At 34.1% G+C, this 16518-nt stretch overlaps 1 protein-coding gene across 1 annotated transcript; it reads left to right on the forward strand.

Annotated features, from left to right (window-relative positions):
* The first annotated feature begins 7237 nt into the window (after positions 1-7237).
* On the forward strand, positions 7238-8287 carry LOC129004002 (uncharacterized protein K02A2.6-like). The gene has a single exon (XM_054432373.1). It carries the CDS (start codon positions 7238-7240, stop codon positions 8285-8287), a length of 1050 nt encoding a protein of 349 aa, XP_054288348.1.
* The last annotated feature ends 8231 nt before the right edge of the window (positions 8288-16518 follow it).

A 16518-nucleotide genomic window follows, 5' to 3' on the forward strand; every position in this document is an offset into this window, starting at 1 on the left:
TTTCATTAGGCACTAAAAGATAGGTAAAGCCATAGTATATCCGTACACAAAATATCAATTGTTTTTCTTTAACCACTCACCAGATATAATGTTGGTTCCAGACATTTTCAACACCCTGTATATGCCGATGCTTTATGTGAAATCTGTGCGTGCATACCTTCAATTTGATACCTCGATCATGAAAATCGGACGGGTAGAAGAGCCAAACGAACTCGAGAGAGAAAACCCAATGTGCTTAATATAAGATGGGCACTTAAGTAAACCACCTAACTTTCTTTCCATACAGAATGAACCCAAATTCTTCGTTTTCCACTTCCCTTCAGAGATGTCTGACTTTCTTCCTCTTCATCTAGACAAACCGCCATCATGGGTGAATCCCGAAGTCCAAAGTTTTTGAACATTTTTACCACCTTCTGCACGTAGTTTACAAATCAGACTGGCAAGTGTTGATCGACCGGTGGAGGAAATCTGAGATGGGTCGGAATCGTGTATGACATGTGTGCTCACCCCCTCCGATCCCGCACCGATCCTTCTAGAATCCCGCAAATCGGATCGTAGTAGGATCGGAAGAGTGTATGACAAGTGTGTCCCCGCCTTACAGTACCTCGCAAAAGTGGTGTAAACACAGAATAACGTTTGAAAATTTCAAAGTTGAAGCGTAATTGAAAGATTAAATACTATCCAAATATACTATGTATACAACTGGAGAAGATACTGTACAACGTATTCCTGTCAAAATCACCCACGATAGTACATTGAGAAACAACTGATACTTGGTACAGAACCGTATACAAAAATACCAACGAGCGTTAGTTATAAGAGCTACAAAATTTAAAGACAGAGTACCTACAAAGTGCAGAACTAAATCGAACATGATATGAATATTGAGAATGGTACTGCATGTGTTAAGCAAGACATGTTTCATGATTTTATCGGATAATTCTACTAATATCATTAATTTTCATTAAAAATATTTTAAATGATTTTTTTGTGAAAAGGGTTGATTCAATATATAGTGGATTAACTACACATTTTTTGTATTGAGAAACCCCTTATAAATTCCACAAAAGACCTTAAATATCCTTCATCTACTAGGAAGCAAGTTCCGTATTCATCAATTGTCGATGATTCCAAAATTTATAATTTTCAAAACCTCAATATTTAGGTTACTCAACTGTTAATCTATATACTTTTACGACACCAAAAAAATTGTTTGCTTTAACACCTTTAGTTAAGGATGTCTAATCATTTAGTTTTGTTTGTTTATTTAACTTATCAAGTAAGCTTTTGTACTTTACAAAACCTTACAACTGTCAAATTAAATTGATCCATTTAAAATTCATTGTCCTACTTCTGGATATTAATTTACAAATAGAAAATATTTTGTTACCCTACGATAGCCATTGAAGGCCTACTCACAAGACCATCCAAGGACAAGGTAAAAATTATTTTCTATCGATCAATTTACTAATTTACAAAAACTATATGACCCCTTAAAGCTAAAAGCTACGTTTGAAGGTGTAGTTATGTGGTTAGCTAGAGAGGGAAAGTCCAGGTAATGGTTATGGCTGGTCCAGTTTTTACAATGTTTGCTCTGATAAGCTAATTGATAAGTGTGTGGGCAAGCAGGTCGGACAATAAAGTGGTTGGACTATAAACACACACTCACGCACGCACACAAACACACGCACGCGTTTAAAAACGTTAAAATACAATTTTAGATAGTTATATACTCAGGTAAATACAAGAAAATATTCTATATGAAACGAGTAAAGAAGCCCAGCGCATTGCAATTTTGATAGTAGTCCAACACACGTATATTTGTTTTTAATTGTATTGGTATTGGATATTGGTATCAGTATTGGTTATTACCAATGCAAAATTGGGAGCGATTTGTAACAAAGTACTGGAAGGGGGGGATTTGTAAAGCATCGTTAAAGCAAGGAACACAGTAGTTAAATCTTATTCCATCTGTAGCCAAGTGTTGGGGAAAATACTCTAGACGTTGTAAAATTTGACTTATTAGAATAGGCTACACTATGAACAAGATTCCTAAATACACCAAATTAATAATAAATAGGTTTTAAAACTAAAACGTATTACCAATTGGGGATTTATAATGTATAATGTATATTTAATAAAATAAACTTTTAATAAAATCCTAGATTTAGGAAAAAGACAACATAAATAATTTTTGTAAGTGTATTTAACAGTTAGGCCTATGTCATAGTTTATGAACGATTGTTACGGTTTATAAAACTCAAGTTCTCAACCTACATTTCTATTGTTTTGAAACTCCAACATTATTCTTACTCATCCGAATTGATTCCTGAGATTCAAAATTGAGCATATAACTAATTAAATATGGTTCATACTGTATTTAACCATAGACAAATAGAATTAAATATAGACCGGTTACCATAGATTCTGGCACACACCGCTAGGAGCACAATTGAGTTGCAGCCTACGTAAATACACCCCCAGCGGTGTGCGCCAGAACCCATGGTAACCACTGCACGGCTGACAGTATATATTTAATTCTGTTGTCTATGATTTAACACCGATAACAGCGGAGTCTTCAATAACCTTTAACAATTGGCGTAGCCATATATAAATGTAGGGCGCCGCGTGTAGGAGTACGTAGGAGTGATGTATCTAACCGCCATTCGTCAACAGCTGTAGGCCAAATGTGTGTTATTATTGTTGAATTACAACGTCCATTGTGTGAGGAACACCTCGGGCGATGGAAATTCGGCGGGGAATTTATTTAGCTAGAGATGTTTTGAAGTTACTCTATAGTGCTTGTGCTTCTTGACAAGCCTATTCCTCCGCTTGTCTTTAAACGTTCGTACAGCTTTTCGTCCAAACATCCAAACATCCATTCATCCAAACACCCATACATACAAACATACAACATACACAAGTCCCCCCCCCCCACTTTCTCGATTAAAATTTGATAATTGTACAATGCTCAAACACCTACATTAAAAACACAATCGCTAAAAATCTATTTAATTGCAATGAAAATATGTTTGAACTAGGCTTCATGTAAATATATGGATATGCGATAGGATACTAATCAATTGAATCTATAATAATCGCGTTTCAAAACCATACTTTAAATTAAATCAAAGCCTTTGACTATTAATACAACCTAGTCAAAGCCTACACTTCTTGAGTTATGACTATTGGTTTTAATTAATTGTACATTTAAGAATCAACCAAAACTTGTAACAACTTTAAATTGTACCTAAATTGGGGAAATATGCAAAAATATAGGACTACATAATATTTAATTTTACGAACTGCCAATTAGCTCATTAATTAAGGACTAAGAATATGAATGACACATAAGACCAATGATTTAAACCAAGCACTTACCTTATTCAAAACGTCTGAACCTGGTTAGACATCATTACAATATACTCTGCGCACATCGACGAATTCATTTTAAAACTATACTTTAACACAGCAGTTCTTTCACACACAAAAAACACCGTTTACACAAACTATACAACACAAAATATGCACTGAATATTCAAAACAACATTTGCAATATGAACGTCGCGTCCGCGATACCGACAAAAGACTGACCAGGATCCGACATGCAAGGCATTGTTGAATCAGCTGATCGATTAGCTAATATTAATAATCATGTGATTCCTTCACAAAGCCTACAACTACGGTAGGTGACTTGTACTTGTTTTGATTACGTCATTGGGGGGTATAGTCTTTAGGTTTCCTCGTAGCAGCAAACCTAAGTAACGAATCATACAGATTTAAGAATAATTATATTTTAGTGGGATTCCCATCGATATGTATATTTTAACGGATGTTGTTTTGGTCTTTGAGGATATAAAAACAAATATGTGAATCGATAATTTTTAAGAAGATGCGAGATTGCATTAAGATACATTACGTTATTTACTACAAGCGATTTCAAAACAAACTGTGTCTACACTTGTGTAAACAGTTTTTCGTAATTTGAAAATGAAAAATAACCCTCCCACCATGGGGTTGGTCATTAAATTGAATCATTTTGATAATTTTCAAATAACATATACGTTTTAAAAATTACTACTTGATCACTCAAATCTTACTTTTAATTTTTAGTGAAGAACTAACTAAATAAGTTAAGTCACTCATACTGTAGTAGAATCTGTTCAACAATATAGGTACTGTATTAAGAACGTTGATACATTAAATAGCTATGCACTATTAAGAGGTTTACAATAAGTAAAACAGGGTTTGACCTTGTGCAAGCGATTGTTTTCTTTTACACACGCGGGTGTGGAAATTTACGACTTTGCGCAAACAGGTGTTTTGATGGGGGACGCGGAAAGGTCGCCCCCGGAAACATCACCCCCCTACGTCATATTGACGTCAGAGACCGGGGGGTGATGTTTCCGGCCGCGGACACTCAATTTCATGCACTCGTCGATATGACGAGTTATTTTAGAGTTTGCGTATTAATTAGATAAATATATTCACTTATCATATACAATTACCAGATTTTCTAATTAGAATTGATGTTAACCGGATATGTTAACCCCGATCGTTTTCAAAATGCACACCCCGGAAAGGTCCCCCCCTGCCATGATCTCCCCCGGTATACCTGCTGTAGGGCTTGGGCTCGTGACTCGAGCCAGCTATTGTTCACAAGGGTAGAGACTGTGGCCACATACAGATTGGCCAATGGTTTAAGGGTCGTTTCTAACATACAGATTGACCAAAGGTCCTAATGAGCAGTGACAAAAAATGAGGGAGGAGCTTACAGCAGCGATGTCCCGTGTGGGGGAAGGGGCTTGTCTATTCACATGAAGTGTTTGTCAACGCTTTCTAATCGTAACAGTCACAGAGGTGGCCAAACTCAAGAGACGCATTTAATTTTGTAAAACATAAAGTGTTATATCTATATATTAATTTGAAACTGTTTTTCTTTGTGACTACAGCTGAAATAAAACAATGCGGTATTCTAAGGCAAATAATCTATAAGTATAAAAGAGGATGTTTGTATATATATATGTATATATATATATATATACTAGTGGCGTGTAGGGACATAAGTCCCCAAAATGCTCAATAATATAAAACAAATTATTCTAATATTTGAACAAACAAAGAAATAATTATCTATGTGTCAGAATAGATATCCCTGTATAATGTACCATATTGTATTATTCATTTTATATAATTTTCCAATCATTTATTATAACATTTATGATTACATGTATGAAGGAAACCTGTAGGGACAAGTAAAGAGTGATGAGTCAAAAATGTAAAGTGGTGGGGGTACACCCTTCCACTGCTGAGACAGAGACCATTCCTATGGTGGCTCCCTGTATATACGGTCAGCGGTTCTTTTACTCTCTTCGTCAGCGATTCACCCTTCACTTGAAGGTACTGTACTATTTTGTTAAAGTTGCCTAATATATAAAAATTACATAAATGTTCTTATTTGATTTGCAGGATCTGTTTACAACAATAGTAAGTTTTGTTTGGTATTCGATTGTATAATTTTATAAACATAAAGTAAATTTAAATGTAACTCTACAACAAAGACTATGTTTTGTTATTAGGGTTGATGTTTCCGAGTAATGAAGACGAACAATACCTTTTAATATCCTATCCTTAATTTTCAAGTATTCAATGGGGTTAGAATTAATTAAATATTTTCTTAAATTGTAAAAAGGTACATTAAATTGAAAAGTCTTGTTCTGCAGGATGCTTAGCTGTAGTTTTGATACTCCAATAAATTTATTATTCATTTGATATGTTATTCAATCGTATTTCCCAAGATTAAATTTGTACCGGTTAAGTGCCACACAAAAAGTACGGTACAATATATGCCATATCTTTTGTGTAAAAAACAGTTTGTTGTTTGTCTTTGTTGATGTTATTTTCAATAAATCATTTCGAATCACCACATAGATTTAACTCTGCTAAAGCAAGGTCACACTATAAAGGCAGCAAACATATAATTGGTTGTGAATAAATACTGGTTTATTAAGGTAGCTCGTTAATTATTTATTCAATGTGGATATTTCTTGTTAAACAAAAGTATATAACCATAGATTAAACATATAACGTAACTAAAAAGTCTTAATTATTATAGGTAACGTTATCCCTGGTTTTATATAGTACATTGCTGAACTTACTGGCATATAAGTATAATCCAAATGTTAACATTGCGTACTGGCTTGATGATAAATCACGATCAGCTGTATGAAGTAAACAAAATTAGCAGAAAATGGCTTCTAATGCTATTCTTATGGAGAACATTTTACGTTATATCACGTTTTCTGTTAACTTTATGGAAACTCTACTATTTTTCCCGAGTCCCTGGGGTCATAATTTAAGACCCCTCCCACTTTTCTGCGACTTACCAGACGTCCAAAATTTTCTGGTAAAGATTTTGTCTTACAGAATTATATATAAGGATTTGGCAGTGATAAACTCGGACACCGCTGAACCGATTGCCACGAAACTTGGTACATACGTGTAGAATTTCATGAAATAGGTTTATACACCATCAATTTCGTGATCCGTCCAATCGGCTCCACCCCAGTGGCTCTGGAGTTTCCCATGTTAACCTTATGAGAAATGGAATTAATGAATCTTAACAGCTGTTTCAATTAAACAAGTTGGTTCTGTTCTATGATGTTCAATAGCATTAAAGTTACAAGGATTACCAACAGGGTGAGGCATTGGCGATAATCTTTGGTGTGAACCATTTCTACAACTACCTACTTGGCAAGAAGTTCATTCTAGTTACAGACAATGAACCATTGACAAGGATTTTTCACCAAAATAAAGCTCTACCACAGATGACGTCAGCTCGCCTGCTGCGATACGCTTCATTCCTCTCCGGATTTGATTACATCGTTCGATTCAAGAAGGGAAGTAGCAATCAAAATGTAGATTGTTTATCAAGATCTCCAGTCAAAACATGCAGTAGTTCAACAGATCAAGAAATCGGGGAAGAAGTGAACCAGCTTTATTCTCAATCACTTTTTCAAGTATCCAACCGTGAAATAACTTCAAAGACAATCAAAGAAGAAACCGCAAAAGACCATGAATGAATGGAATAGTTCGAACCCTGAAAAACAATTCTACTGACTCAGAATACACCCTACTTGACGGTATATTGTTTCGCAAAGACAGAATTGTAATTCCAACATCTTTACGCTCCAAAATACTCGGTGAACTTCATGAAACTCATCTGGGAATAACCAGAATGAAGCAACTCGCTCGACGCTATGTTTACTGGCCAGGAATTGACGGTGAAATCGAAAGACTAGTTAAAGGATGTAAAAGTTGTGCCCTAGTGAAAGCAAGTCCACCTAAAGTGTCAGTACATCCGTGGAACCTACCTGAAAATAACTGGGACCGCATACATATAGATTATGCCGGCCCTTATGAAAATCACTACTTTCTTGTTTGTATTGACGCAAGATCCAAATGGGCTGAAATCGAAGTGTTGAAGGAAGCTCCCACATATTCAAACACAATCAATCTGTTAAATAAGATATTTGCTACACATGGGTATCCGAAAGAATGCGTTTCTGATAATGCTACAATATTTACAAGTGAAGAATTCAGAGCTTACTGCAAGATCAACGGCATATTCCAAAAGTTCATCGCCCCTGGGCATCCAGCGACGAATGGCCTTGCAGAACGCAACGTACAAACCCTGAAGAACAAATTAAAGTCAGCTTCTGAAGAACCTGGAACCCTGACAGACAAAGTGAGAAGAATCTTATTCCGTTATAGAGCTACTCCATTAGCTAGCAACCAAACCCCTGCTGAACTCTACCTCAATAGAAAACTAAGGATTCGACTGGATGCCATATTTCCTTATCAACACCCTAAATCAAATATCCAGCCTGTTTTAAAACCTGTCAGATCGATTCAAGAGGGGGAGAGAGTGCAAGTTCAAATGTACACTAACAACAGACAAGTTTGGCAGTTTGGAGTAATAAAGAAGAAGCTAGGAAAAAGACATTACATAGTAACACTCGATAGTGGAAGAAATATCAAGAGACACATTAACCAGCTTAGACCAACTCTAGTAATGAAAGAAAAGATGGTAACATTTGGACCTAAGCAATCATTTGATGTACCAAGACTTCCAAACCAAACTCCATCGTATCCTGATCAAATACCCGACCATATTGAACCAGAACAAGACCACCCTACAGAAGTTAACATTCCAGTTCGCTCTCCACGATCAATAAGACAACGACGACAGCCACCTTGGTTACGAGACTTTATCGTTCAAAAATAGGTTATGTTCTTCTCAATAAGTGAGGGAGAGTGTCATAATCTTTATTCTATATAGTCAGCTGTTGATAAATATTAAATAGAAAACACTTGTTATTGTTACTTTTAAAAACATTACATTACAAAAACATCTATGTTGTAAAAATAAAGTTATATTAAGTTACAATGTGCGTGTATTTTAATAGTACGGTCACAACAAACAATAATAAAACTAATAAACTAAAATTACTTTCAGAAGTTGAAATGTATGAGCGAAGGAATATGCTATTGTTGCTAATTGTTGACAAACACTTGACTTGAATGGACAAGCTCCTCCCCCACACGGGACATCGCTGCTGTAAGCTCCTCCCCCATTTTTTGTCCCTGCTCATTAGGACCTTTGGTCAATCTGTATGTTAGAAACGACCCTTTAACCATTGGCCAATCTGTACGCGCGCGAGACTGTCCCATATTACCACCGCTCGACTGAACTCGCAAGAATGGGAAGGATTTGGCATTATTACGCAAATGTTGTGGAAGTTAAGATAAATACAAATTAACACTTTGATATTGTGCTTTCTCTAGACATTTCCCCTTAATTTTATACATCAAATGATGTATAAATTACTTATAGTTTTTTTCCGTCAACGTATAAAATGTATTTGAAACACGTGGAAATGAAATAAAATGTTTATAGTAATAGTGACAATTAAGTAAGGAATCAACTCGTATTAATATGACCATGCTTCAACCACTCAACATCATAATACAGTCAGTACACACTTGACAAACATATTTTCACATTTCCTAATTCTTAAATTGTAAACATTGAGCAATAAATGCTGTATATAATTTTATACATTTAAATAATTGTCTGGATTTTATGGTAAAAAATAAATGCATTGAGAATATTCCTGATTTGATATTGGTGAAGGACTCTTTCCCGTAAAAAGAATTTAGAAAGTAAATATTGGTTAGTTTCTTCGGTAATAAACAGGAAAAAGCTCACACTGTTTACGTTTGCGTTGACAGAGAAGCAAGCAACAGTGTCACATTCACTTTATTTTATGATTTCTCACTGCTGATATTAAATAACTAAATTGACATTGAAGTAGTACAGTTATTCCATGAACGGTCGCCCATTGTTTTGAAAGTTACACATTTAAGTCTACCTGTAGTTCGCAGAATATTAATACGTATAACTTAAAAATTTGCAAGAGAACATAATCCTAAGTATAGTACGGTATCCACTATTCTCAGAGTATTGATTTATGGAATTCGTCTGTAATTTGCAGACTATTAATTCGTGGAGTACAACTGTATTTATAGCGGGAAGTATTTTTTGTAAAATAGCTTAGACTTCCCCACTTCAGGTATCCCTCCCAAGGATACCTGAGCCAAATACGTTTGTTTAACATGGTCAAGGAAAAGTTTAGTTAGTTATTTACTAAAGTAAGTTTCATCTTTTTAACATAATTCATAATTATCAGTGTTATCTAGCCTATGTACTTAATTAATTTGGAAGGGGTTAATTTGTGAACAGAACGCCTCATTGAGTTTTAAACAGATTTTGAAAATGTTAATGTAATTTGTAAAAAAGTATACTCTGAAGTTGCACTAACAATAAAATCATCTCAAAATATGGTAGGGGATTTTCCTCAGTGTTTTCTAGAGACCTGCTACACCGGTTCACATTTTTATAACCCTCGAAATTTTGGTATATCGATATAGACTACACACATTCTACAAACATGACATAACTTTCATGGCATAAACTTATAGGCCTACTTACACAGATTTGATTTCAGACAAATCTTGAAGTATTAAGAGAATGTATAGTTCAAATCTACAGATTTCCTGAATACGAAGATCCGTTACGGTAGGAAAAAACAACATTTAAAATTGAAACAGTATGCGGGCAAACACCGACGATCAATATTTAAGTAACTACTTGTAACATAAAAACGTCAATGACAGTTTGAAACCAGCTGTTAGTTAAAACAGCACTGGAACGACTTTAAATTATTAACGTCGGCTGCTAGACTAAAAAAAATTAAACTAAAAAATGAAATCATGGCATTGACATTCCCTTCCTTAGAAAATTATATTTATTTCAACACAAAAATCACGAAATCGCAAAAGTGGTTGATTCAGAATCCTGAAATAAAAAAAACTCTGTCACGTTTAAAAATATAATATATCACAATTAATTGCACACTCTAGTGGAAATCGATGAAACCCACCCATATGAATTCTTGCTTATCCGTTTACTTTTCCACTCTTTGCGTTTTTGTACATGCCAAGTCAAGTCTTAAAACATTACATTTAAAACAATTGTATTAAATCTTCCATAAATTACAAGAAACAGTGACTCATCCATTTTCCCCGATTCCGAATATTTGTGCGCAATCTTGGCGACTTATGTTCAGTCTCCAGCATTTTGGAGGTGTTCGCAATTCAGACACACCCGTTCCCATAGTCCGATTATGCTGGTTCAGGAACTCGTTCTAATAAACTTAGGCTTACACGTTTGTAACAAATCTCATCAAACTCGCAGCGTTGTTGCCCGAGTTACCGCGCTCACGGTCACATATACAGGGTGTATTTATAAAGTCCCGCATGGGCTTAATATTTTTAAAACGGCAATAAATAAATCAATAAGATTTGGTACATAAACACCACACCTAGAAACAACGTTTTAAAGACTGTCAATTTTCTGTCATATAATGGGGACATCCCGCAAGGAGTCAGAAGGAAATCTAAATAAGAGCCTAGGTTGATATTTACAGATAACCGTAGGCATATTCTACAACTTAGTAAAACGTTATTTTTTGTATTAAAGCCATTTTTCATTTAGGACACAAATGATTTTTCTTTATGCATTCTTTATTTGTTGTGCTCTTGGTCTTTAATGTTTACCAGGTTTTTAATGACTTTTTTGTTGCCAAAAACAATTTAAAGAAAATATATTTAATTATTTACTTACATTATTTTTTACGTAGTTAAAATGACTAAGTATTTGATTTGATAATTCGAAATATTATCAACATATTTTTCAACCTTTTCCCATATAAGAAGGTGTCCAAACACTACCAAATAGGTAAAGGTACTACAGTAGCAAAATGTGTATTTATTAGAAGATATAAAAATAAGAATAAGAAACGAAACACACAAATTTAAAGTGCGTAACACCAAAAAAATTATCCTTATGCTTTTTTCTTCTTTTTGTGCTCTTGATTTTGATTTCGATATATTTTATTGTTTTAAATTATATTGTAAATGAAGTTTGTACCGGTACTGTATAAATTCCTTGACACTTTGTAGAATATTAAATTGTTATTCAGTTATATTTTTGTATTTTCTTTCCATAATTAAAATGTATAGGCCTAATAGACGATTTAGTACTCATTGTGTGTATTTATTTCTCAATTTAAGTACCTGTCTTCCAAACTTTGTTACAAAATCCTAAATTTGTGTTAGCGAATTTCCCCTATAGGGAATAAGCTATTACCGTAGTACTCATGGTAAGACCTGGACCCGGGACCGATTTACTTTTTCGTTTTGAGGTCCCTAGATGCCAAAAACAACATCCGTTCAAATTCATAAATTTGATGAAATTTGGTACAAGCGTGTAAACCTACGTTTATTTGAACGAGTTCGCGAACCAGCATGATCGAACCAAGGGAACGGGGGTTTATGGGGGGTTTTATGGGGTAAAAATTGGGTTTTCCCATTTTTGACACTAAAAACTTAAAATTTAGCAATTTCTTTATAAAACATTTTGTAGAGCTTAAAAAACAAATAATTTAGTATATTGAAGCGTTAATTATGCGCCTAATGGTTACGGAGAAAATTCCAAAATTCTGTAAATTTAAAATTTTCATGTTATACTTAGAATAAGTAAACTGTTGTAGTTTACTTGTTTATACTCATATTTTAATAAAATTTGGAAAATGCATTCATTTCATAGGCCTACTAAACTATTATCATTTAAAAAAAAAAAACACCTTTTTACCCTCCCTGTTGCAGCAAACCTAAGTACTCGTTAAACTTTGATGGTTTAAAACTGGACCCAGCTGTTCCTGATCATTGGGCTTTAAATAAATGGTCCTGGCTAATGAAACAGCTAATCTTAGTCAGTAACAAAGCTACACAGATCATCTCACACCATTCTACACTCACATTTGGGTTAAAATACGCACCTAGGTGGCGTCCCAATATCAATTGATATTGATATTGATATATATTGAACTAATGTTATTTAAATAGGGAATAAATGTGATATTTTTACAGAGACATTTTAGCGTAAATCCAATCAGGCAAGTGGAAATTCGCTTAGTCTGCAGGTTTGCTGTGTCGGGGGTATTTTTAATTATAATTGGCACTTTGTGATACATTAATTGGAGTATATACGAATGTTACTATCGTTTAAGCGATGTAATACAAGTTTACAGCTCAACATTTCAAATTTTGATTACATATTAAAAAATTGAACTCACGTATATTTTCCCCTTAGTAATTATGAAACATAATTTTGCAAACTTCAGTAGCAAAAAGGTTTTCTAAACATATACATCTTATAACAAAACTAATTTATTGGTATATCAACACTGATTGCAAGTCCTCTTCTCGATTTAAAGTGATTTTGATATTTTATTATACTTTCATTATATTTTGACTCTATTCCAGTGATATGAAACTAGCCTAGGCTGTTTCTGAATTAATGCACTTTTTGGCATAACCTTTAGAATAGTAACATTTACATATTTGTAATTACTAACAGTTAGTTATTTCGATAAGTTTAAGGAATTAATCCCCTAAAAGATATTATTATGTTTATTCTTATTTAATAATCTGTTTCTAATTTTCAAATTATTAATTAAATCGGGGCCAAACCTAAAGCAATGCGATTCATTTTTAATACATTTAGAAATTATTTTTAACAAATGTGTTGCTTAACAATTACCATAGGGTGTAAGGTAAGTTTACTGATGTTGATAAGTATAACTACCATTTAATGCAACAGAAAAAATGTATACTTTACGGATTATCGTTGGTTATGAATTAAGTATAAAAGAATCATTTTTTAAAGTCAATCTTTGCTCGCATTATTTAGTTGTCTTAGAAGTTCATACACATCTAAATCTACTGATTGATATTCCACCACAGCGTCTGCAATTTTCTTCTGTGGAAAAGCTGTTGTCCAAGCGACAATAATAATAAACGAGCGGCCGACCCTCAGAAAAATGGACTGAGGAGGACGGGCAGCAGGTAGGCTGCCGAGCAGCCCAGCCCTACTAGGGGTAGCGTTTCAGGGGGGGACGATTCCGGGGTGTACATAGGGGATGCCTTGCCGGGGAAGACCTTTCCGTTTCTACTTGATTGAATTAAAATTAATAACATAATTAGTTCATATCAACTAGATTTTGATAAATTACTTGTCAAGCCCTTGGGGGGGGACGATTCCGGTCGTGGACATAGATTTTATACCGGCTGGTTGTCTGGTTTCGTGACGTCACGTTTAGCCTGGGGGGTGATGTTTCCGGGGGCGACCATTCCGGCGACCCTTTTGATGCGTGCTAAATTGTGTTTGTACTTTGTTTTACTGCATTTTTTGGAAATAGTTGAATTGTACTCTTTAACTTTACATGTTTACATGTTGATTTTAGTACTCTTAAACTTTGTATTGAATTTCAATGTTTCGAGCTTGAAAATCTAATGAAAGAAATTGACTTAAAGGGATTATTTTGCAGGAGTGTTACGAATATAAGTAAAACTAAATTACTTGCAAATAAAATGCTCGTTACAAAAACCGTAAGGTAAAAATTGTAATTTGCTGGCTGTATTATTAGACAGCAGAGTGAAAAAATAAATGATTTACAGTACATTGTAAGATTTGTGTACGGTTACTATTTTTGTGAGTAATACCAACATCGTAAATAGTAATACATTTTGTAAAATGTAGGTATATACATAGTGACTCAAATTCAAATTAAATAACTTCTTGATCAGCATTGTACGTGTTATTAAATTTACGGAAAGTAAATAAAAGAAACGTCTCATTGGGTCTGATGATGATTGGAGTGTCTAATCGAAATCGATAACCACTTACCATCTTTTGGGTATATTTACCGTCTTGTGAGTCAATAGAATAAGCATAAATATATTATTTAAGACGTTTCTTTCATTTACTTTCCGTAAATTCAAAATATAATCTACATTACTTTTCATGTTATATTACTATGTTGTGTCTTGGATATATAAATCCACGAAGGCCAGACTACTTTAGTCTCTCAACGGGATATTTACTACACGTTTATTTATTGACTACATGAATTGAAACATTTACAATACTATAAAGCTCTTCGAACTTTTTTCTTGTGACCATATTTACCTATTTATCCTATTTATCCTCTAGCTGGTGCTTTGACTTTCACCATGACGTTAACTCTAATTTTGTTATTTTATATAACTTCTTGGACTAAGTCCCTACTACATTGTTTTTTTTTTCAATGTTGAGCACCCCCTTTTTTCACCCATTCCCTATCCAAATTTCCAATGTCGATTCTTTTCGACCCATATCTTCATTGCATATCCATCTCCACCACCAATTCACACAAAACATGTGTTAACACTATTTCCAAATTACAAATTTCACTTTCAGGTCAAGCCCCAACCCCACCTACGTCAGTGGGCAGTTTACTACTCTATGTCGTAGGCGTCTGTCCGATTCTTACTCTATGGCGTGGGTGTTCCATCAGTATCTATCTGAATCGGAATCACTTTAGACAAGAAATGCGCAACATGAATAATTCAGTAGACATTCAAAACTCGTAGAAACAATTTAGGATTATCTCTCTTGTTAAATAACTGTTTCTGTGTTATTCGATTTAATCCGGTTTTTATTTGACAAAATTATTCTTTGCTCATTTTTGTCAGTTTTGCTGGCGTTGAAAGTATTCACTCCTCGGCCTAGTCATGATAAATATATCGTTGTGAAAACAGCTGTTTTCAATGCATGCTTTGGTCTAAAACAGTGCTTTTACACCCTTGGCAAAAAATGAATTAGATTGAGACGAGAACTTCAGCAGCAAATTAGTCTCGATAGAAAAAATCTCTGCATCATTAGATACACGTTTTTTGTGTTCATTGTTGTGTTAAATTATAATTTTTAGTAAATTAACATAGACTTAAGTAAGCTTTATTCGATAATTAGACAAATGTATTATCGTATTGGTGGAGTAACACGTATTGTTTCTAGATAATGGGAATATAATGTGCGTATACAATAGCAAAGCAAGACGTATATAATTTTGGTATGTTTTTTTTTTTAAAGTGAACCATGTAAGAAATATTTTTTTTTACTAAGCTAGATGACACTAAAGCGTTGTATTACAAATATTTTCATCACGAGTGTCAAAGTGTATTTTCAACCTCAGCTCATTTTCCCCACCTTCGGTCGTCAAACTTAATATAGCGTCGAAAAACTCACTTTATGCTCTAGTGAGGAAATAAAATACTACTATAGGCTCAGTTGATTTAATTTTAAAATAACGATAACCTCTAGCTCTATGCATTTATTTAATCAGCTGTTTATATTGTTGCAATCTAAGACCTGGATTGCAATGTATTCAAAACGATCTAGTTCACTCTTGTCTTGGTCAATACAATTTCTGTTTTTTATCGCCACCAAAGTAATCTCCCGTGTTCTGATCGCCCACAGTTGTTCCACACAAACTTGTTTACCTCAACTTGAGTGGTTTTAGACGCTTAAGTGATGCCGCCGTCGCACCTAGCTGGAAAACCTGACGTGCTTTTCCAACCTCCACTTTATTTCTGGGTGGTTCAGTATAGACATCAAGATTGTAACAGTACGTAATTGATTGCATAGAGTGGAAATGTTTGAAAGTAATATTTAACTTGGACACAAATTTAATAAAAACATATAACGGGCATCGGTTCATTTTCCAATTTTCTTAAGGTTTTCACATTTTTTACAAAATACTAGGCATATTTACAACGGCTTAAAAGCGTCAGTTAAAGTTAAGAACCATTTTGACAAATATTTGTTGTAAATAGATAGTTTTTATGCAAAATTAATTTATGTATTGCTGTTTTAGCATTTTGATATTTTTATATAAGCAGTACGTAATATACAAAAGTATATGAACGAAATGGGATAATTATGAGCCGTACCTCAACCCGTTATATTACTACTTATTACTTATTCTTACTACGTGTGTATGTACGAACAGC

The sequence above is a fragment of the Macrosteles quadrilineatus genome, unplaced genomic scaffold (genome assembly GCF_028750875.1).
Source record: "Macrosteles quadrilineatus isolate MER2022 unplaced genomic scaffold, UCM_ALF_1.0 Scaffold_1__1_contigs__length_201487025, whole genome shotgun sequence".
In the NCBI taxonomy this organism is placed as follows: Eukaryota; Metazoa; Arthropoda; class Insecta; order Hemiptera; family Cicadellidae; genus Macrosteles; species Macrosteles quadrilineatus.

What these genes read in the sequence shown, in the direction of transcription:
- LOC129004002 (XM_054432373.1), top strand. Translation starts at nt 7,238, where the DNA reads ATGAAGCAACTCGCTCGACGCTATGTTTACTGGCCAGGAATTGACGGT.